Here is a 22,997-nt window from a genome sequence, read left to right as displayed (position 1 = left end):
TTATTTCGAAAGACGATATATATATAAACCAGTCCTCTAGGGGTATTAATATCAAATATCAGTAGTATAAATAATATGGCCAATTATTCATATTGGTATTAAACATGGGGCCCCTTTAAAAAACCTTAAAAAACTTTAAAAACTTTTTGAAAAATCCTAATGGGAAAATCCGTAGAGATAGAAAAATGTGGAGACATCATAGAGAGTGAGATGAGTGGGAGGAGTGCGAACAAATACACATGTAGAAATGGGTTCCACCTTATGCACTTAATTACCAATATATTGTAGAAGAGTGACGTGTTAATATTGGGCTGTATGTACCCTCATTTGTCTGTCCTATACACACTCCCAAAATGAGAAATCAGTATGTAAGAAAGATGTAAATATATGGAGTTTCACCTTAGATTTCCATTTTGAATGTAATAATTCAGATGTATATACTTGTTTTATTGTATCTTTATTTTTATATTTTTATATATTTTTTTATTTCTTATTTTCTTCATTTTATTATGATTTTCTACAATATAGTTTATAATATTCATGTATATTTTTGATACATATGAATTGTGCAGCTTCCAGTAGAAATATAATGGATATTTTTATCCATAAATGTGCTATCCAGAGTCTTCTTTTAACTTCCTTCCCCCTTATATGTTTTGATTTGCCCATATATCTCCGGGAGAACTGAAGATTCATAACTGCCATCCATTTCCGGGTATTTGGAACGCACGTCTGGAACGCAAGGGACGTGCGCACGTGATGACGTCATCGCGTCCAAGCAGGAAGTGCGGCCCGAACGGAGAGAAAAAACACCGGCCGGGAATAATTGAATAATGAACTCCGGGAGGGGATATATAAGAACGGGCGGGGGGGTATGTTTTTTATACACATTTTTTTTGTTGTGATTGATGCACCAAGTCCCTGAGGAAGTCCCATCTTAGGACGAAACGCGTAGGACGCCCAGTGGTGATATATTCAATGCTTTTAACTTATATGTAAGTTATTAAATTCTTTTTATACTTTACTCTGGAATTGCACTTTATTTTTCTCCATATACTTTCTCTTTTGAGCAAATACTCTGACTGATGGGAGTGTGAAGAATCAGAAGAAAAAGATTTCACTCAAGGCTGATTTACATCTGATAATTTGTGAGTGGCCAATTGTAAATTTTAACACCTCACTTACTCCCACACAGTTAAACGCTATGTCTCTCCATTTTATCTGTATTTAGCAGATGATCCCCTATTCTATATTGCATTTGTATTGAAGACAAGAGGAAGTCTTTGGGGACTTTGTTCTGGAAACTTAACCCCACAAAGGGAAGTTTCATTTTGTTTATATACCATCACTGTTTTTTTCACTGGGGTTGTGTGCACATATTCTGTTTTGTTTGCCCATACATACACACACTGCCCCCATACACACACTGACCCCATACACACACTGACCCCATACACACACTGACCCCATACACACACTGACCCCATACACACACTGACCCCATACACACACTACACACACTACACACACTGACCCCACACACACTGCCCCCATACATACACACACTGCCCCCATACATACACACACTGCCCCCATACACACAAACACTGCCCCCATACACACAAACACTGCCCCCATACACACAAACACTGCCCCCATACACACAAACACTGCCCCCATACACACACTGCCCCCATACACACACTGTCCCCATATACACACTGTCCCCATATACACACTGTCCCCATATACACACTGTCCCCATATACACACTGCCCCACACACACACTGCCCCATACACACACTTCCCCCTTACACACACTGACCCACAAACACTGCCCCACATACAAACACTACACACACTGACCCCATACACACACTGCCCCCACAAACACTGCCTCCATACACACACTGCCCCACAAACACTGTCCCCATACACACTGCCCCACAAACACTGCCCCATACACATACTGCCCCGCACACACTGCACACCTATACACACACAGTGCCCTACACACCCTGCTGCCCCCCATACACCCATTGCCCCAAACACACACACACGACCCCCCATACACACAGTGCCCCCCATACACACACTGCCCCACACAGACATACAGTGCCCCCCCATACACACACTGCCCCACACAGACATACAGTGCCCCCATACACACACTGCCCCCTAACACACACACTGCCACCCTTACGCACTCAGACTCACTTCACCGCTCACACACACACTGCACCTTTCACACACACTTCACCCCTAACACACACCACTTCTCCTATGCCCTATATCCCAGCAGACCCCAGGTAAGTTGTCAAACTGTTCTTAAACGGTATGACTACTTACTCCGGGGTGGGATCCTGGCACTACTGGCACCATAACTACTACACTGAGCTGTAGTGGTTATTGTGCTAGGATTATTTTTTTAAAATAATCTACAAGTGCCCCTCCCGAGATCAGGCTCTGGATCTGCCACTGACCTCAGTGTGAATATGTTCATCCTCTAGTGCCTGATTTTTGTCTTACCTGTGCAAACATATTTCTCTCTTTTACTACTACAGTGTTATGACCAATGTTAAGAAACAAATCCCTGATCACTAGAGTAAATACATGTATGTACAATTATCCTCTTCACTACAAAGTACCTTTTGTTTGGAAAAAAAAATATTAGCATTGCATATGAAAACATGGGTGCATAGTTAGCACATAACCATTTAACAAAGAAGTTATTTGTATATAGTTTGATTTTCAGATAGACTTAAATATTTTGTTGTATCTTCTTTATCTTTATTCTAAATCATTTATAGACCTTTTTGTTGAATAATACTTCAGACAGCATACAGTGTCTTTTAGTTGCAATACTTCACACGGTCAGAAATGTTGGTATATTATCAAAACTAATTAAAAAAAATTATCACATACAGTAGTTGTAAAAAAATAAAAAAATGTGTGCATTTGTAAGGACCTTAACCCCTTAGTGACCAGGCCATATTTTTTATTTTATTTTATTACCGTTAAGGACCAGGGCTCTTTTTACATTTCTGCAGTGGTTGTGTTTAGATGTAATTTGCCTCTTACACATTTACTGTACCCATACATATTATATACCATTTTTCTCGCTATTAAATGTTCATTCTAAAGATACCATTATTTTCATCATATCATATAATTTACTAGAATTAAAAAAAGTAAAATATGATGAAAAAAAAACAAAAAAAAAACCACAGCTGGCCATCATGCACCCATGTCCCAGTTGGAACATGTCTGAAGCCGGCCAATGTAATTCACCTCCGTCAAACCATATGTTTTTGAAAAGTACACACAATAGGGCATTTCACATGGTGGCATTTCAACACTTTACATGCACTAATTCTACCACCAGTCTCTGTCAAACGTTTTTGTGGTGTTATTTTTCACTCACACATTCTACTTTGGGCATAGATTCTAAGCTCCTGTTAGGTGTTACTGGCAAAGGACACCCCAATATGTACTCAGCATCATCTCCCGAGAACAGCGATACCACCCATGCATACATTTGTCGGGTTCACTGGGGGGTGTAAAGCAAAATGTCTGATATGCGTTTTTCAAATTTTACATATCTTGTTTGCCTATCTTGCTTTTGAGGGCCTTATCAGATATCCCAATGTATTTTCTTGCAATGAGCATGCATATATTTGAAAAGTTTACACCCCACAGTAGTTGAAGAACGTGTGTGGAGGTAACTGTTCAATCCTCAATTTTACACACGCACACCGCTTTTTGACTGTTATTTAGGAGAGCCCGTTGTTGGTTATTGCAAGAAAACACTCCGGGTTGTTTTCTGCAAGGCCTCCTTAGGACACCCATACCCCCCAACCCCCCATGCATAGGTTTTCCAGGATTTTGGGAAGGTACGGTTACAATTGTATGACTTGCAATTTGAGTTGAAATTGAGAGTATTTCTTCTGATATGCCTATCTTTAGCTTGGCGCTTATCACATACGCCAGTTTTATATATCGCCTCGAAAGGGTACATACTTGAAACGTTGACACCCCGAGGTATTGCATGTGGAGTGCTTTGATGCAACTTTTTTTTAGCTAGACAAAAACTAAAAAAGTTGAATGTGTGTAACTGTTCAATCCTCAATTTTACACACGCACACCGCTTTTTGACTGTGATTTAGGAGAGCCCGTTGTTGGTTATTGCAAGAAAACACCCCAGGTTGTTTTCTGCAAGGCCTCCTAAGGACACCCATGCCCCCCATGCACGGGGTAAATGTAACAAATGTGTAGCCCCAAGTCTGCTCTCTCCCATCACTGCCCGGGGAGCAGGTGCATCACGGTACAAAATCCCTGAAATGATCTGGAGCTGAAACTGTAAAAATCTCAGTTGCGTCCTGGGGTTTGCTTTTTTGAACAACAAGAAAGTGTTGTGGGGGTGCAATCTGCATTAGGTAGATTGCAACCTTTTTGTACCAGGCCCTTGTCTTTCGTATCATTAGGTAGGGCTGCAGCAGCTGATCTGCCAGATCAACCCCACCCATATGCCGGTTATAGGCCTTGATGCACACTGGCTTCCTTGTTCTCTCAGCTCTGCCATGTACAGTGACCTCCACAGTCCCCTCAGTGTGGATGGTGGTAAGAAGGTACATATCCTTATTGTCTCTGTACTTAACTGCCAACAGCTCCTCTTGGCACAGAGCTGAGGTCTCCCCCCTTCGTAGCCGGGTGCGTGCATGTTGTCCTGGGAAACCTGTGCTGTTCTTTTTAATTGTGCCGCAAGCTACTGTATCAAAACAGTACAGTAGCTTGAACAAAGGGACACTTGTTTAAAAATTGTCAGTATACAAGTGGTACCCTTTGTTCATCAGGGGGAATATCAGGTCCCAGACGATCTTGCCACTGGTTCCCATATGTTCTGGGCAACCTGGAGGGTCAAGGTGGCTATCCTTTCCCTCGTACACCCGGAAGGCCTGAGTATACCCAGTCTCGCTATCACAGAGCTTATACATCTTTACACCATACCTAGAGCGCTTGGAAGGAACATACTGCTTGAATCCCAACCTTCCCTTATACTTCATCAGGGATTCATCCACGTATATATTCCTTCCAGGTGTATAAGCTTCTTCAAACCTGGCAGCAAAGTGGCTAATCAGGGGGAAGATTTTATTCAGCCTGTCAAACTGGGGATGCTCCCTAGGGGGACACAGGCTGTTGTCGCTGAAGTGCATGAAATGCAGAATAATTTCATACCTCTTCCTCGACATACATTGGGAGTAAATGGGGGTAGAGCAGATGGGGCTACTGCTCCAGTAGGAGCGGATGGAGGGCTTCTTTATGATGCCCATCAGCATAGTCAATGCCCAGCATCTTTTAAATTCTGGCACATCGATGGGGGCCCATTGCTGCTTTGCCAAAAAAGAGTCAGGATTTGTAGCTTGGAATTGATGGGCATATAAATTAGTTTGGGCGACAATGTTCCCCAATATATCATCGCCCAGAAACACCTCCATAAACTGCTGAGGGCTAAATCCTGTGACATCCAAATTAATGCCAGGATTTGCAGTAAGGAATGGGATGTATGGACTCTGGCGATGAGGCACTACCCACTCCTCAGCAGTTCTGCCATCTGGAGCAGCACGTCTCCTTCTGGCAGGGGGACTAGCAGGCACAGATACATCATCTCTAGATACATCACAAGCAGCAGACAGTGTATCTAGTGATGATGTATCTGAGCACCTGGCAGGGTCAGAGTATGACATGGACGCGTCAGACTCTTGCGCAAGGGTGGCATATGACTGCTCAGCGCTGGTTGACTTCCGTGACCCATGTGACATGATCACAATCACTTTACTTAGTGACCTGTCACAAAAAAAAGACAAAAAAATTAACCCCTAAAAAAATGAACAGACAGCAAAATAAGTGCTGCTGTGCAAGAGCCAGTGATTATAGTGATCACTGGCAGGACAGGGGTTAATCGTTATGAAAAGAGCCTTTGGGTCTCAAGATTTTACCCCTACCTATAAATACCTAAATCTCTCTAGCTAAACCACAGATCTCTCTCCCTCTCTCACTAAAACACAAGTGAAGAGAGGGAGGCAGATCTACACTAATCAGAGAAATGGGGAACACACTTAGGATGAAATTGCTAAATTGCTAATGGGGCAAGCTGTGATTGGATGACCCCAGCCTGCCTCTTATGATGCGGCATGCTAGGGACACCCCCGGAAGCCCCATGATTCACTGCCTTTAGAAAAGGGGGGGGGGGGGGGGGGGGGGTCAATATTGATCATTTTATTTATTTTTGTATATATATTATTATATATGCACTGAGTGCCAGGACCCCTCAAGGCACTCAGCACATGCAGAGCATCACTGCAATACTATCAGGGCTTCCAGAGCTAAAAATAGCTGCGGACGTAGGTCATTATGGACCATTTTCTGCCAGACGTACCTGATACGTCCACGGTCGGGAAGGGGTTAAAGGCATTGCTAAGAGTACAGCATAATGTAAAAGTTGATCTGCATTTGAGAATAATGACCTCATAAATTAATTACAATTAAATCATATATTGTTAAAAGAAAGGTATTTTAAAAGTGTTATGGCAATTGTGTATCAATGTTTAGAATGCTAATGTCTATTCCCCCCCCCCCCTCCCCCCCCCATCCATAACTGTAGGAGTGGTTTTCTATATCAAATGAGAGTCCAATTGCAGGCATGAAATTAATGGCCAGTTGCTCCTGTAAGAGAAGTTTGTTCCTCGACTGGTTTATACGCTAGTTTAATAGTAAATGGGTTGAAATTAAATGTATGTAACTATTTGGACCATTTTCAAATTAGTGGGTTTGATTTCAAGCGCCTGATCCCCAGAAAGGGCAAGTGTCATGCCAAAAGCATGAGTTCTTGTTTGATGTGTGTTTTTATATATGTTAAGAGTTGTTTTTTTGTAAACCTTGGGATGGCATTTATTGTGGTCTTTGATCTTGCACCAGGCCTAGACCATAAAACATCTAGATAGCCATCACCAGAGCTGGACACAAGGAATTTCATAGAGTGGGCAATAGACTGCCAGACCAACCCCCTCTGATTCCCCCAGGGGTCTGCCCACTGAGAAATAACTAGTTTTAGATATATAATGAGGGTGCTGGACTATCCAGAGTCAGTATTCATTTTTCTTTTTGTCAGTAACTTCTAGGGGATCAATACCATCTAAGACTCCCACAAGAATTCTATATAGGGTAAATATATGTAAGGAATTTCTTGTGTTTTCTCCTATTTTATTTTATGTACTGTTTTGCAATTTGTTATCTGTATGTCATTTATTTCTGTATTTTGTACTCAGCACTGTGAATCTTTTTTGTCAGATTAAATGTTTAATTAATCAGCTTGGGTCTCTGTTTTCTACGAGCTTTACTCTCCAGAGAGCTCAGGTAAAAACGTTACCAAAAAGGGTTAATTATAAGTGTTTGATTAGTAAAAGTAGAACTGTGATCCTATAATTCTCCTGTGTGTGGGGTAACCTAAGACGCCCGGGTTTAAAAGTCTTGGTGGTGGCAGTAAAGTGCGTACTAGGGGGTTAGTGTAGAAGGGATTGCAGGGGTTAACTGAGTGGTTGCTGGGACTAGCAACAGGTAACCAGGGGTCTGGTGTCATTAACCCTGTCACTTCCACGCTCTCCCCACTGTCTCGGCTGGGCCTATAGCCCACGCTCGTGACAGCAAGTTCCCTGTTTCATTGGCAGAAAGATGACAAGGCTTTGGGCTGTACTCAGTTCCTGGCACATTTACCTTGTTTGTTTTAACCATGCCAACTAGCTGCAGGGTATTAGTTGGAAGGTCTGGGCATGTAGTCCTGTAAAGTATTGATGTTTTCTTTATAAGTGATGGAGAGAGAAACAAATTCAACCACAATTTGTGTTTTTTTTTTCTTAGTTGTTATTAATGAAATGCTAAAAGTAATTTTGTACCCATTTAGTTTACTGAAGGTAAACATCTATCTATTGTGTGCCATGTTTATTTGGTTAAAACAGATTACAAGACACTAAATGCGCTCCTAATTATTTATCTGACAGGTGACATTAGAAAAGGTCCTTGGCATCACAGTGTCGGCTGGAAGAGGACTATCTTGTGACCCCAAAACTGGCCTTGTTGCTTATCCAGCCGGGTGAGTATTTTGATGTGAACAAGATCTTGTTTGGCATATTGTGCTTTAAACTTGTACAGTATTTGTAAAGGTAATACAAACTCTACTCATATATCTTTCACATAGGTGGCTCAGTGTTTTGCTTAATATGATGTAATTTATATGAAATGTACACTTCCATTGAATGTATTCTAATCGTATGGCAAATTGAACACAAACACTTGCCAATGAATCTTCCAGTAGAACATGGATCCTGTAAAGTTTATTTTAGCAATTTGCTTTCTATAGAAATTAACTTTGCTGCTTGCATATATTAAGAACTTTATGAAAACTATATTTTGTTTGCCTGCCATGGGACTATTAAACAAAATTTAACACTGACAGGAAGTGCACCTAGTGTTCTATAATATACCAATGGTTTTACCCACATTAATGGATACTTTCCATGTCCCTTAAAGTGACTATATTTCCTTGTCATGTTAAGTGAACAGCCTCTGTGGATGGGGCATACCAGTCAATTGTTCTACTTGCATTGGCTTTTAAGTGACATCATTGTACAGGAGAAATGAAATGCATGTGTGTTTGTTTAAGGAAATTATATGTGCCTACCCACCTCCTTGCAAATGGAGAGTATGCATTTTTATATATGTGTAAGAGGGCTATGAGAGATAGCATATGACTATATGTCTGTGAATGTGTGTGTGTGTAATGGAGCTTGAGTGTATAATTGTAAAGGAGAGTTTGTGTAAATGAGCCACAGAGAGTGTGTGTATATTTATTAGGGATCGATTATCGGTTTTGCTGATATTATCGGACGATATTCCTATTTTTTTTTTCTTTGTAAGTATCGTCTTGGCCTATTATCATCAGCAATACCAGAAATGAATGGGTGGGCCGGCACATCCATAAGGCAGCACAAGCGGCCGCCTTAGGGCGCACCGGCCCAGGGTGCGCTAGATTGGAGTGACCGTCAGGATGTGGACACGCAGCGCTCCCTCCTGCCAGGCACTCTGTGTAGCGTGGCTGAGCGGTGCACACCACGGTACAGGAACTTATGTTTCCTGTACCCGGCCGGACTGAAAGGAAATGCTCACTGAGCGAGCACTTCCTGTCAGTCCGGCTGGGTACAGGAGACTGAATCTCCTGTACCGCGGTGCGCACTGCTCCACGCTACCAGGAGACACACCGGGGAGTGGGGACTAAGGAGGGGAGAGAGAGAGGGGTACTAAGGGACTGGGGGACGGACACAATGGGACAGGGTGGTAGAACACTATGGGACCAGGGGTGGAGGTGGAAAGGAACACTGTGGGACAGGGGAGGGGGGGGGGGGGGGGGGGGGGGTGAAGAATACTATGGAACTGGGGACTGGGGGAAAGAACACTAGGTGCGAGAAAGGAACATTAAGGGAGGACACTAAGGTGCAGGGAAAGGAAAAGGAACATTGGGGTAGGGGGGTGGACCCATAAAAGAGAAGGGAGGGGGACATTAAGGGGAATGGGGGGGGGGTCACTAAGAGACAGGGGTGGGGGAGCTCATACCGCACATATTTAAACACAAACACACTGCATCCACTACACAAACACACACACTGAATCCACTACCCACACTGCATCCACTACACACACACACACATGGACTGCATCCACTACCGACACTGCTATTCCTAGAGATAGAAGCCTCTGCTAGGACTTCTGAACAAGCAAACGTCACACCACATTTTTTTTTTTTTTTAACTAATCAGTGAATTGTTTGGTGTTCAACATATAATTGCTATTTTAGGCCAAAATAGCAGAGTTGGACACACAGCTGACTTGTAGGCCAAAAGAAGAACTGGAAAAATTCTACAAGTCACACATTTGTAAAAAAAAAAAAAAAAAAAAAAAAAAACCTCTCAGTTGCACAGAGTTACATGTCTGGTGGTTGGAAGCCTCTGTCATGGGATATGTAGTCTCCTGGTTCATTATTACTATACCCATTACATCCATTTTGTGCAGGGTGATTATGCATATTGAGATACACTCAAACCTTATTCTGCATCCATCTATCCAAACACAAATCTCATGCTATGCATCCATTCTTCCTTATTTTTACTTATGATGTACTTGTTGACAATATATGCTGTTAGTTTATAACTCGTTCAAAAATTTAAACCACACAAATATTGTCTACAGTTTATATATTTTTGTATCTATAACAGACGTTCTAGTTTTGAATAATGAGCTTTTAAAATGTAAATGTAGTTATTTATTCCAATGGGTTTATTTCATTTATTTCATTTTTTTGTAAGGTGTAATTTGGGAAGTTGAGGTCACACCACTTCTACTTTCAGTATCTCCTCAATTGTGTGAATTATGAAATGAGATGAATCGGGGGAAATTAATTTTGATTTGCATTACTTGCCAAGAATGTATAATTTCAGGAGGCCATTGGTATTTAATTAAAAGCACACTATAGGGACCATATGGGAGTGTATTTACTTATGTTCACAAGTGTTTCTCACCAACATGTGATAAGCTATCTACCAAGCACCAGCTAGGTGAATCTACCTTTTTGTCACCCCTGAGCTAGTGCTAAATTTTCCAGAAACTCTTGTCATTGATCTATGGACATTATGGTGCAAACTGACAAATGGATGCCAACAAAAGTACCATTGTGTGTCTGTGTGTGGCTTTTATTTATTTATGTATTGTTTTATGCTCAATATTTCTTCAATTTTAAAGCAATGGGAGAACATTTGCTTTAGTTTCAGCTCTTTGTTTCAGAGGGACAACAGCAGCAATTAATTGGAAGAAGGTCACTTACCTGAGAAGACCTTCAAAAGCAGGGCATTTTAAAGTATCTTTATTTAAATGCATATTTTAATGTTTTACAGTATACAAAAAAGGCAATAGACAAGCCATGGAATGTCCTTCCATTTATTCTGTAGTTGTAGCATAAACGACTGGAAAGTGCCTGAAGCAAATGAGCAATGTACACTCCTTTTATATTTTATGACTAGTCTGAGAGATTATTGTCCATCTCGACATACCTCACACAGGTGTTTTGGTTGTAAAAAAGCCCCCAGCCAAGAACAATTTCAATTTTTTTTTTTTAGTCATCTTCAGGTGGAGTGTAACCCAGCGCTGTGCAACAGAGTATGTGAAAAATGGGTTATTTAACCCTTTCATCTTTGGTGGGGTGAGCCCTGGGGACTAAGGAAAATGTTGGTGTTAGAAATACATCTTTGCATTCCTAACACAAAAGTGATCCTTTGAAGGATCTGCTGCTAATGTCTTTAAAGGCTAATACAAGATACCATAGGATGCTTTCAGAGGTCTTGTGGATTTCTTGCCTTAACTCATCTGAGCTGGTTTGGCAGCATTAGGGGGACCTACAGGCAGGTGGTTTTAATGTTATGGCTGATTAGTGTAAATGTGAAAAGTGCATAGGGATTTTTGGATAGTGCACTGATACCTTTTTTACCCTTTAAATTTATTTTTCTGATCATTTGAAAAAAAAAAACTTTTGTTGTAAAGCATGTGTAGGAAATAAATAATAGCCACTGTTTGTTACATCTTTCCTCTGGCCATGCACATGATTTTGGTGTGAGCACCAGTATTAGGCTGGCACAATTCTTAAACAAGCCTCTATATGACCTTGTGATTTCCATATCGTGCCAGAAGCATTTGTGCTTCACTGTGTGATTCTAAACCAATTCCATTTGCTAATATTTTTTTTTGTTTTGTTTTGTTTTGTTGCATGAATCATGGTCTATTTATTATTGAAAATTAAACCTCCAAATGGTAACATCTTTATTACATCTTTATAACATCCATGCTATCACAGTAGAGATGCGGTTTCTATTTTCCCCTTCAGTTTACCATAATATTTATCTTGTGATGTCAGATGCTTGTGAATTATGCATTGTTTAGTCAACCCCTTCAAGTTTGCTTAACCCCTTAAGGACCAAACTTCTGGAATAAAAGGGAATCATGACATGTCACACATGTCATGTGTCCTTAAGGGGTTAAAATTGTGCTATAGTATGCAGATGAAAAAGGGATTAACATTTGCTATAAGTGGTGTGTGTTTTTTAAAGTAATTTTAATACACTTATTTTATAGTGGGAAGACAATACGTTTGTATTAAATCAATGTCAAGATAAATATCAGAATGCAAATCATGGAGTACACAAAGTACCCCCCCTGTTCCTCATGTCAACTGATTATTTTTCAAATGTTATGTCTATCTTTTAAAGGTAATTATTTATTAAAACCAGTAATGTGTTTTATTCGTAATCAGTTCTGTTATATTCTCAATATCCCAGGATATTTACAAGAAAACCACTGCATTAATCGGTAGTGGTTTTGGTACATATTGTCTTTCTGTCTTAATTATTCACCTGTTGCTGAAATATGAACCACATACATTTCCAGCAGAAGTATATTATGCAGACTGTACTCTGTGCTAATGCAGAATGCTGCACTGCGTGCTCCTGTTGATTATTTAGTTCATTGTGTCATTAATTCAAGGGTTTTCAGTGATTTCATCAATTATCAGTCGGCACTACCTCCTACCCATTGCAGAGGAATCCCTACATAATCTTTTTTAGTTTCCGTAAATTGAATTGTGATTAGAGCCATCACTTTATTTTTTTGTGCATGGCAGTAAAGCTTAAAGGACCACTAAAGTCATCCAGACCTCTTTATCTCGTTAAAGTGGCCTGAAAGCAAGGTAACACATTGCTGTTGTGCAGAAATTAAATGTTTATCTTGAAGGGTTGTTACCGAGTAAACTAACAGAAGCCAAACACAGAGAAATGGATGCAGGTCTTCAGGAAGTAAGAAGTCTTTATTAACATACCGATCGGGCCTCAGATGAACTCCTGTTCCAAAAATATCTGAGAGACCAACACATGGTGTACATTCCTTATATAGCACTATAACTCCTCCCATTAATAGCTACACCCACATACACCTTTAACCAATCAATGAGCAGAATATAGACTTGTACATCTGGTCATACCACATGGCTCATCCAAAACAAAGGAAACAAGTGCAATTTCAGTTCCTGCATTCCTGCACATGCTCAGTACATTGATGACAGTATCCTAGCTATGTGTAGCTAACTAACTGACACAACATACACATATGCCATGTGTACTAAATTTACATTCACTGAAATTCCACCACATTCCCCCCTTTGATGCCTCTGATACAAATTATTCCAGATGCATCACCAATCACAGGTTACCAATACCTCTCAAGTAGCCATTGAACCAGAGTAGACCTTGTAAGCATCTTAGCAAAAACTCCTTCAACATTCCTCATCCTGAATATGTTCTCTTTGAGCTAGGGCAGGGATAGGCAACCTTCGGCTCTGCAGATGTTTTGGACTACACCTCCCATGATGCTTTGCCAGCATTATGTGTGTAAGAGCATTATGGGGGATGTAGTCCACAACATCTGGAGAGCTGAAGGTTGCCTATCCCTGAGCTAGGGGATCATATCTACATGTGCCTCTGTCTTTCTTTCTATAGTACTCTCTATAATACTACGTAAGGATCTCACCACTAATGGAATTAGACAGGGCAGAAAAAGACATAAGAATATGATAAACACTACTCCTCCTACTAACGCCTTACCTCCTCCAAGCTGCTCATACCAACTTCCAAACCAACTATTAGGATTATACCCATTCCAGACCTGAGTCGGTACATGCGCAAGTTTAACCATGTGACTAGTGAGTTCAGCCACTGCGTGACCTTCATCATCTATGTGCAAACAACAGTTGCTAAGGTTAAACTTACCGCATACAACTCCTTCCACTGCTAATAGGTAATCTAAAGCTAATCTATTTTGATAGATGGCTGATCTCATCCTGGTATTTTGCTTAGCTAGAAGATTAAGCGCTTGAGCTGTCTCATTAGTAATAATCTCAACCACCGCCTGTAGTCTAATAGTGCGGTTGAGCATATATATCGGAGTTCTATATCCATAAGTGCCATCTTCTGCCCAAGTAGCAGGTCCATAATAATTAATAATGCGTTGAGGGGACCACTCATCATCTTCCCAACTACCTATATTCAAGGATGCTCTCTTCTTTTTATGATTTACATCGTAAACCTTAACTCCCAAGGTCTCTCCTGTCTCAATTTGCAACAAGAATAAGGATGTTTGAGCATACCTAATACATATGCCCCTTACATATGTGGTAACTCTGAATAGGCGTTCTTACCACAGATCCAATATAGATTTGCTGGGGCTTTCCAACTAGATGCAGCAGATAAGTCAAACCATACCTCCTTTAAATGAGTGTAATTGGCAAACGGATTAGTAGGCTCCGAGACATTTGAAGCTGACCACCAAGTAGTATCTTTAGTGTGGCGAAACCAACCTCGCCACTGGGCATTGGAGAAGCCTGTTTGCCCGCCTCCTACCTGCTGACTATGGCCCCTGGGTTATTTGGCCCTTCAAGTACAATATTTGGGCATATTGGATTTGTATGGTGCTGCTGCTGTCCCTTTAAAAAACATCTGGGGACATACTGTGGAGTTACTGGGTGGCCACCATTTCATGTATCAGAGGCACATGGTGAGAACAATGGATGAAGCACATGGTGAGAACAATGGATGGCGGCCATTTTAACTCACAGACATTGTTGTGACTTTTCTACACGGTGCCATCTCGCCGGTATTTGGTACACAACGACATCGTGCAGTAGTTTTAAACTATACAACAGGGGACACATTATACAGTAATTATTTTTTATATAATCTGTATATGTTCTGCGGAATCTGCATTAAACTGTATCTTCCAAACTACTGAATGGATCTGGGTGAATTTTGGATATGTAGTTCACCCATATCCCCTGGTTCTGAGGATATACTTTATATGGGGTCATTGCATGTTTTGGGGTCCCTGTGATATGTTTCATAAAACTGTATTCTTCTGCCTGTGATAATGAGATTACCCATTGTGTTCAGTAATCCTATTACAGGCAGAGGGGAGGATTTTGTGTGGGAGTGTCTGTGCATTGTACAGATTGATTGGTTGTTTTGTCCCTCCCTGTGGGCGGTCCTGTATTCTCAACAACTGTAATAAAAACCAGGCTGGGAGTGCCAGCCTCAGTTCCTGCTTAACCCTCAAAGTGAAGTGTTGTCTCATTATTGGGGGAGGATTTATTGTATGCTGTTCCAGTTTGACTGCTAGGAGTGTAAACCTATTCGTATGGTTTCCTATTCAACTGTCTACAGCATTCATATGCTTGAGAGGATTTATACGCTTCTCTGATTCGGTGGTTGTAGTGTCTGCTGCAGTGCTTGGAGTCCTCAGGAAACACTAGGAGCATCCATTAACGGAGGTACCCAGTCGGGGTGCCAGGCGATCCGTTACATTTAGTATTATCATTATAGGCTTTTTGTCCCAAACAAGTTAGCTCACCTACAGACGTGTTATACATTGTCCCTTTCCTGGCTACACAAACATGACCTATAATGGAGGTTTTTAACCGCCATTCCGATTTACTTCTAGTACTTACTTAATGATCAGACTGAAAAGGTATCCGTTGTTCATATGTCTCAGAGCCAGGGTACCGTATTTCCCTTGCCTCCCATGGCCACTGGTCTCCCATGTTAGTACCTCCACATACAAAGCAATTAGTTACATTAAGACTACCCACAATACTCTCAGCCAAATCAATAAATAGGTTCTTAACATTATGGGGAATTTTATCCTCAACACTCCTCTCCTCATAAAAGAATTGGAAAACCTGATGAGTTTGAGTTGCTACTGTCTCAGTTTCAAGACCTACATATGTTATTGTTCCTGGATCTACTCCTGTACCATGTATTTGGAACCCAAATAGATTTCCAAATTTGTCAATAAAATGCTGGGGATTAGAGATGGTCATATGGACCGGATTACATTCCATAGATTTACAATATGGTGTGGTAGGCAACCTTTGGATAATCATATCCAATCCACTGTTTTTCCCCAGGTTGCCCACCCTACACAAGACCAATAGGGACAAAAATTATAATCTCTATTTGGGGAATCAGGATCAGTAGATCTTTTACTGGGACACAAATATTTATCATTAAACCCATAAGTTCGTTCCCATTTAAGATTACCACATACATTCCAAGGTTTTCTACTACCAGAAATCGCCTTACATGCATCAAATATCAGAACACCCGTAGAATGTATAGTATTTATCACAGTCCTATTTATTAGAGTTCCCTGGGAATTACTATTCCTAATTACCAACCAAATTGTACGGGGTTGGAATTGGGGATCGAAACATTTAGACTCTCCTGATACTGGCTTGCACACACTGTAATCAATATCCAAATATCTACATTTAGATACAGATCCCTTACATTCATACTGTGAGTGCCAAATAAGAGTTTGGGATATTTTGTTTCCTGTTTTAGTAGTCTTAATGCAACTATCACAATTCGGTATGTCTGTACTCTTACCCTCCTGAAAAATCACACAAATACTTAAACACACAATATAACACATCATTTCATATTCTTCATTTTTCTTCGACCGTGCGACGGCACCTCAGCTTCCCGTTTGTGAGGGCTGCAAGGATGTAGTTCTTCTGATCCTCACTTTCCTTCACAGAGATCCCTTCGAGACGCTCTGGCTATTACACGTAGGCAGGTGGTCAGGCTTTATTATGGCCGTCAAAACACCTACTTGTTGATATATGTTGTTACTCTAAATGTCCCAATATCTCCTCGTCACTCCGACTGAGTTGCACGCTTCAACCGGATCTTGCAAGGATTCTCAGGATCTGGGATAGCTTGCCAAGAGTCTGATGCTGGTTTAACCCTAGAATGATGAATCCACGGAGTCACCTCTGCCACCTTTACAGCTGTTGGAGTAGATAAAAGAACAACATAAGGACCCCTCCACTTTGGACCTAATGGAACAATATTCCATTCTTTTATCCACACTTGATCTCCTGGTTGATAGGAATGAACAGGTGGATATATGTTCACCGGTAACCTATCTTGCAGCCATTTCTGCACTTGCTCCATAGTTTTACCCAACTCTACAACCTGTCAAGTAATTCCTTCACCCAACTGATTTAAGTCCCCCCTTAGATTACTAAGTATGGGAGGTGGACGCCCATACATAATTTCAAAGGGAGACAGACCCATTCTTCTGGTAGGCGTACTACGTATCCGCAACAGAGCTATTGGCAAAAGGACATTCCACTAGAGCGGAGTCTCCTGACACATTTTAGCCAACTGGGTTTTTATTGTTCTGTTCATCCTTTCCACCTTTCCTGAACTCTGAGGTCTATAGGCTGTATGAAGTTTCCACTTGATTCCAAGCACATGAGTTAATTTTTGCAATTACTGATGGATAAAGGCTGGACCATTGTCTGATCCGATAGAACACGGAAGTCCATATCTGGGTACAACTTCTCGCAACAGAAAACGTACAACTTCTCCTGCCTTTTCTGTACGAGTTGGACACGCTTCTACCCAGCCTGAGTAGGTACACACAGCTATCAATAAATAACGGTATCCCCCAGATTTAGGCATTACAGTGTAATCTATTTGCAGATCTGACATTGGGAGTCCTCCCATATATTGAACTTCAGGGGGTTTGACAGGACCTTGTCTTGCATTATTTTGGGCACACAAAACACATCTCCGAACAATGGCTTGAGTAAAATTAGATAACCTTGGTATGTAGAAATGTTTCCTAAGAGATTCTTCCATACTATCTCTTCCAGTATGTGTACCATTATGGAAATTTTGAACAATCTCTATAGCCAGAGATGTCGGAATAACTATTCTTCCATCTTCTAACTGACACCAGTTATTCTCCAGATATATCCCAGCTTCAGTCTTCAACCACTCCATCTCTTGGGTTGTATATATTGGAGTCCATTGAGACAGAGGTGCCGGTACAAGGGCTGCAATATATGCCACGTATTCCTCTTGCCCAGATTCAGCGACATGTTTTGCTGCGTTGTCGGCCATGCGATGTCCTTTGATGACATCACTATCACCACTCAGATGTGCCCTACAGTGTATAATACTGACTTCCTTCGGTTCCCATACCGCCTCTAGCAGTTGGAGTATCCCTATCCATATGATATTTGGTCATTCGACTGTTGCTAAACCAATGATTTCCTTTATAATCCAATATGGTCTGTACTGCATGGGGTACTCGCACATAGAGTTCCTGACCCAAGGTGAGCTTCTCAGCCTCTGCTACCAGTAGGGCAGCAGCAGCCACTGCTCGCAGACAAGGTGGAAGACCACTGGCCACTGCATCCAACTGTTTGGACATGTAAGCTACCGGTCTTTGCCATGATCCCAAGTACTGAGTTAATACTCCCACAGCCATTCTTCTTTGCTCATGCACATACAGATAAAAAGGATGCGTGTGATCTGGTAAACCTAAGGCTGGAGCACTCATAAGAGCTTTCTTAACATCTTCAAATGCCTTCTGTTGTTCAGAGGTCCACAAAAAGTGGTCATATTCTGTGCCTTTCACAGCTTCATATAGAGGTTTCGCCAATATTGCATAATTAGGAATCCATATCCTGCAGAATCCTGCCGCTCCTAAGAATTCTCGCACTTGTCTTCTACTCTTGGGTATAGATATCCGACACACTGCTTCTTTTCTTTCAGGTCTTTCAGGAATTATTGAACCCTTGAGGTAGTCTGGTCCAGGTCATCTGACGCTTTGAACCTGTAACAGCATCCTCCCATTGGAAAGCAAAGATATGTTGACTCTCAGCAGCAATTCGAAGGCAAAAGAAAGCATCCTTAAGGTCTAGAACTGTGAAGTAGGTTGTCTCCACCTGGTAATCAAAGCAAGCAGATGGTAAGGGTTGGGTACAACTGGGTGTATATTAACTACTGCATCATTACCTGCTCTCAAATCCTGTATAGGACGATATTCGTCCGATCCTGGTTTTTGAACAGGTAATAATGGAGTGTTCCAGGAGGAAGTACAGAATTTTAGGATGCCATACCATACAAACTTATCCAAGTTGGTTTGTGTGTTTTCCTTAGCCTTTTGGTGTATGTGATATTGACGTAGGCTCACAGGATAGGCCCCAAGCTTTAGTTCAATGTGTATGGGTGGGATATTATGAGCAAGTCCTGGTGGATTATTCTCTGCCCATACTCCTGGAATGTCAAATAAGGATTCATCACTCTTACGGTTAACACTTGTCACCATCGAGTAAAAACGCCTTTCTTCTTCCCTTGGCACCGATATCGCCATTATGCCTGTTAATCCCTTAAACTTCAGAGACGTTGATCCATTAGGTAAAAAGGTTATCTGGGCTTGAAGCTTCGATAATAGATCTCGTCCTAGAAGTTGAATCGGACACTCTGGCATATATAGGAACTGATGCTTCACCAAATGGCCTCCCAGAGTACAAGTGCGACTCTTAAGAACCTGTCTAGCTGCGCTTCTCCCAGTAGCTCCTATCACAGTTATAGTCTTCCCCGAAGGCGGAGCCACCATCTTAGTTACCACGGAATGTTCAGCACTACATCGACCATAGGCTCCGCTCGGCCAAGGGGGATGGAGCCCGGTCGGTATCAATAGTCTTCCATGATAGTGTCAGCCAGACCCACAAAATCTCTATCCTCTCTTTCTCTAGGTCTTTGCGTGGGTGGAGGGAACTTCCTCTAGTATTCCCACTGTTCCCTCCATAACTTCCTCTTCCTCTATAATTACCACTATAACCTCCCCGTACTCTTCTCTCTCCTTGTCTGTTGCCTTCAAAATGCTCTCTCTGTGGACACTCATTCTTCCAATGTCCCTCCTTTCTACAAAACGCACATTGATTCCTACTTAAAGGTCCCTTGCTCAGCCTATTCTCGTCTCCTCTATTCACTTCCCTTCCCTGTCTTTCTACACTTGTGATAGCTACCGTTAGCATATCTGCCTTTTCCCTCCTTTTACGTTCTTCCTCCCGCTTTACCTCAGTCTCCCTATTCATATATACTTTATTTGCAATCTCCATTAGCTGTGATATGGACATCCCTACAAATCCCTCTAATTTCTGCAATTTACTTTTAATATCACATTGGGCCTGGCTGACAAATGCTGAATTAATCATCCTAGAATTCTCAGGAGCTTCCGGATTAAGAGGAGTATACAACCTATACGACTCCAACAATCTCTCATAAAAGGTACTAGGTGACTCATCAACCTTTTGCAACACCTCAGCCGTTTTTGACATATTAATTGCCTTCTTCCCTCCTGCATTCATGCCAGCAATTATGGCTTCCCGATAAGCCCTTAGTTGGGGCATGTCAGTGTAACGGACCGTTTCAGCAGACAAGGGGTTAAAATTTGTTTAGGCGATAATCCCCTTTTCACAGACAGGCACAGCGACTGTAAAATCACCAAAACTCACGAATTGGATATAAGTGAATGCACCAAACTCCCGAACTGCATACAATGGAATAAGGTAGCACTCCAAACTCACGAACTGGAACCTCACGAATAGCTGCTAGCAGACGAACAGGAAAAGCTCCCAAGCGGCTTACACTCCTGGCAGTCAGTCCCTATCGGCATACAGTGAATCCCCCCAAGAACGAGACACGGATCTGTGTTGAGGGTCAAGCAGTGGTCTGTTTATTGAGGGCTACCTCTCCCTGTATTTATGCAGGTCTCCCACCTGGTGGACACTCCCCTAGGGGACCAAATGGGAGACTGTAACAATGGACAGACAAGTACCAATTACAGACATACAGCAGTAAAACATCCCCACAATGCATCCTGGCTTCCTCCCCTCTGCCCTGGAGAAGTAATTCAATTATCTCCCAGGACAAAGGAAAAACTCCATTACACACGTGGGGACACAAATACAGACTATCACTTTAAAATACATGTCTGTGTTTTATGTATAAAATGTGTCTTTATGTAACATATCCCCAGATAGCTCAGATCTGAGTGCACATTATTAGGTGAATGGCACTCAGACCACACGAATACAGTTTAATTGCCATGGATCCAAAGTCTTTAATTACACTAATATGCTCCATGGCATGGCTATCTGGGTTAAAACATTCCTCCAACACAAAATACCGAATTTGCATGCATTCGTTTAATCCATACGAATTAGAACCAGGGGCTGGAGGTTCAGCGGTGCCTGCACGTAAAAGTGTCCGGGTTTGGTGCATGAAAGCCGGGCAGAAAAGCGCTGGCTGCCCGGGGAGCTCCAGAACACTGCCACCTAGCGGCCGCTAAGTGCAACAGCGGCCACCCAGTAACAATCAATTAAGCTGCGGTTAACCGCAGCTTCAGGGAGGTAAATTGGCAGCACACTCCAGCTCCTGGGTGGCCAATTAATGGCGCCGGCCGGCTTCCCACGGCTCTGGGGAGGTTGCAAACAGGCTGTTTGTTCGGTAGATAGAAAGTAAAATTAACCCTTTAGCTGCCGGTCCATAATCCAAAGGCAGCAGGCGGGCAACCAGGCTCCTCCAATGCAATGTAGCGAGATTGGTCTCGTCACAGTCAGCACCATTCACATTCCAATTTGGATCAACATTTGGATAATGGGCTGCATCCCATGCAACTGGATTGGCCTGATTTTGAGTACGGGCCGTTTCGTCAAGCGCTTTAATAGCCGCTTGATTAATCCGGGTCCTTTCCTTACAATTAAATAAAGTTAATAATAATTGCTGGCAATCAGCCCAGGTGGCATTATGTGTTTGGATAATTGAAATAACCAAATCTGTCATGACTTGAGGTTTGTCAATATATGAGGAGTTATGAGTCTTCCAGTTAAATAAATCAGTCGTAGTGAAGGGGACATATACAAACACTGGATCTGCCCGTTGTATTTGGCCATTCTCATCCACGTGTGTTGGGCCTGGTGTAAGTCGGAGGGGCATTTGGTAATGTCGGGGTTGGAGGGTACCAGTCATCTGTCGGGTTAATATGGGACTACGATACGATGATTTCATAATGAGTTCCGGTCTAGGGGTAGTAAGGCAAGGGGAGTGAGGCGGATTGATTTTACTGGGCGGAAGTTCAGTCAACAGGATATTACGGGCCGGACTGGGAGGAGCCTGACCAGGAACCAGAAGTGACATCAGTTCCGGATATATGGAACTAGTGGGGGCTGGTACCGGAAGGGGAGGGCGACATTGCTCCTCATGGCATACCTTAACCTATTTAGGCAATTCTTCTACAATCTGTTTCCAACAATCAATATACGGAAACTGATCATAAAATTCAGGCCTACTAGATACAGCCGCGTGCACACGTTGTACCAAAATTAGATCGAGGCTACCACATGGTGGCCATGCGGTCACCAGGATAGGCCATTCTCTACTACATAAGGTAGTCAAACGTTTTGGGGACAATTATATTCCTTTGTAAAATTATTCAACATACACGACAAGGGATCAACGATCTTTGAGTCAGACGCACCCATACTGGCAACAGAGCGTCTAATACAAAGAAACACAATACTCCAAACACACTTCCAACAGTCACACTTGTTTCCCTAGCAACAGCACCACGTGGCACAGTTGCTAAGCCAAATATACACACACGATCACACGCAGAGAATTCTCGTACATACAGTGATATCACAGCGTCTCAGTCACAAAGATTTACCAAACACTAGCTACTTACCTCTATAACTATAAATTGTCTCTACAATTATCCATATTATAAATTTAACTTTTAACTAACCGACTATATCACATTCTAGTAATCTCATCTTTACAGTCAGTGGTTATGGTACAGTTAGTAAGTGGTTATAATACAGTTTTAAAGTCACAGATCAGTTAGTAACAGTTATGGTATTATACATATAACATAAAACAGCAATTGTTAGTAATTTTTACACAATGTCAGTGGTTATGGTGCATGCCAGTGGTTA

General features: G+C 41.8%; 1 protein-coding gene across 1 annotated transcript in view; it reads left to right on the top strand.

The window, feature by feature from the left end:
• The window catches only part of MAPKBP1 (mitogen-activated protein kinase binding protein 1), a 535,700-nt gene that overhangs the window by 105,885 nt on the left and 406,818 nt on the right, over positions 1–22,997 (top strand). Inside the window, exon 3 of the mRNA XM_063439925.1 lies at positions 8,056–8,147. Coding sequence (XP_063295995.1) covers positions 8,056–8,147 — 92 coding nt within the window. The remainder of the gene's footprint in view (positions 1–8,055; positions 8,148–22,997) is intronic.

The sequence above is a fragment of the Pelobates fuscus genome, chromosome 13, assembly GCF_036172605.1.
Source record: "Pelobates fuscus isolate aPelFus1 chromosome 13, aPelFus1.pri, whole genome shotgun sequence".
Classification (NCBI taxonomy): Eukaryota; Metazoa; Chordata; class Amphibia; order Anura; family Pelobatidae; genus Pelobates; species Pelobates fuscus.
Note: the sequence above shows the minus strand (reverse complement) of the source record. Positions and strands in the feature narration are given on the sequence as shown.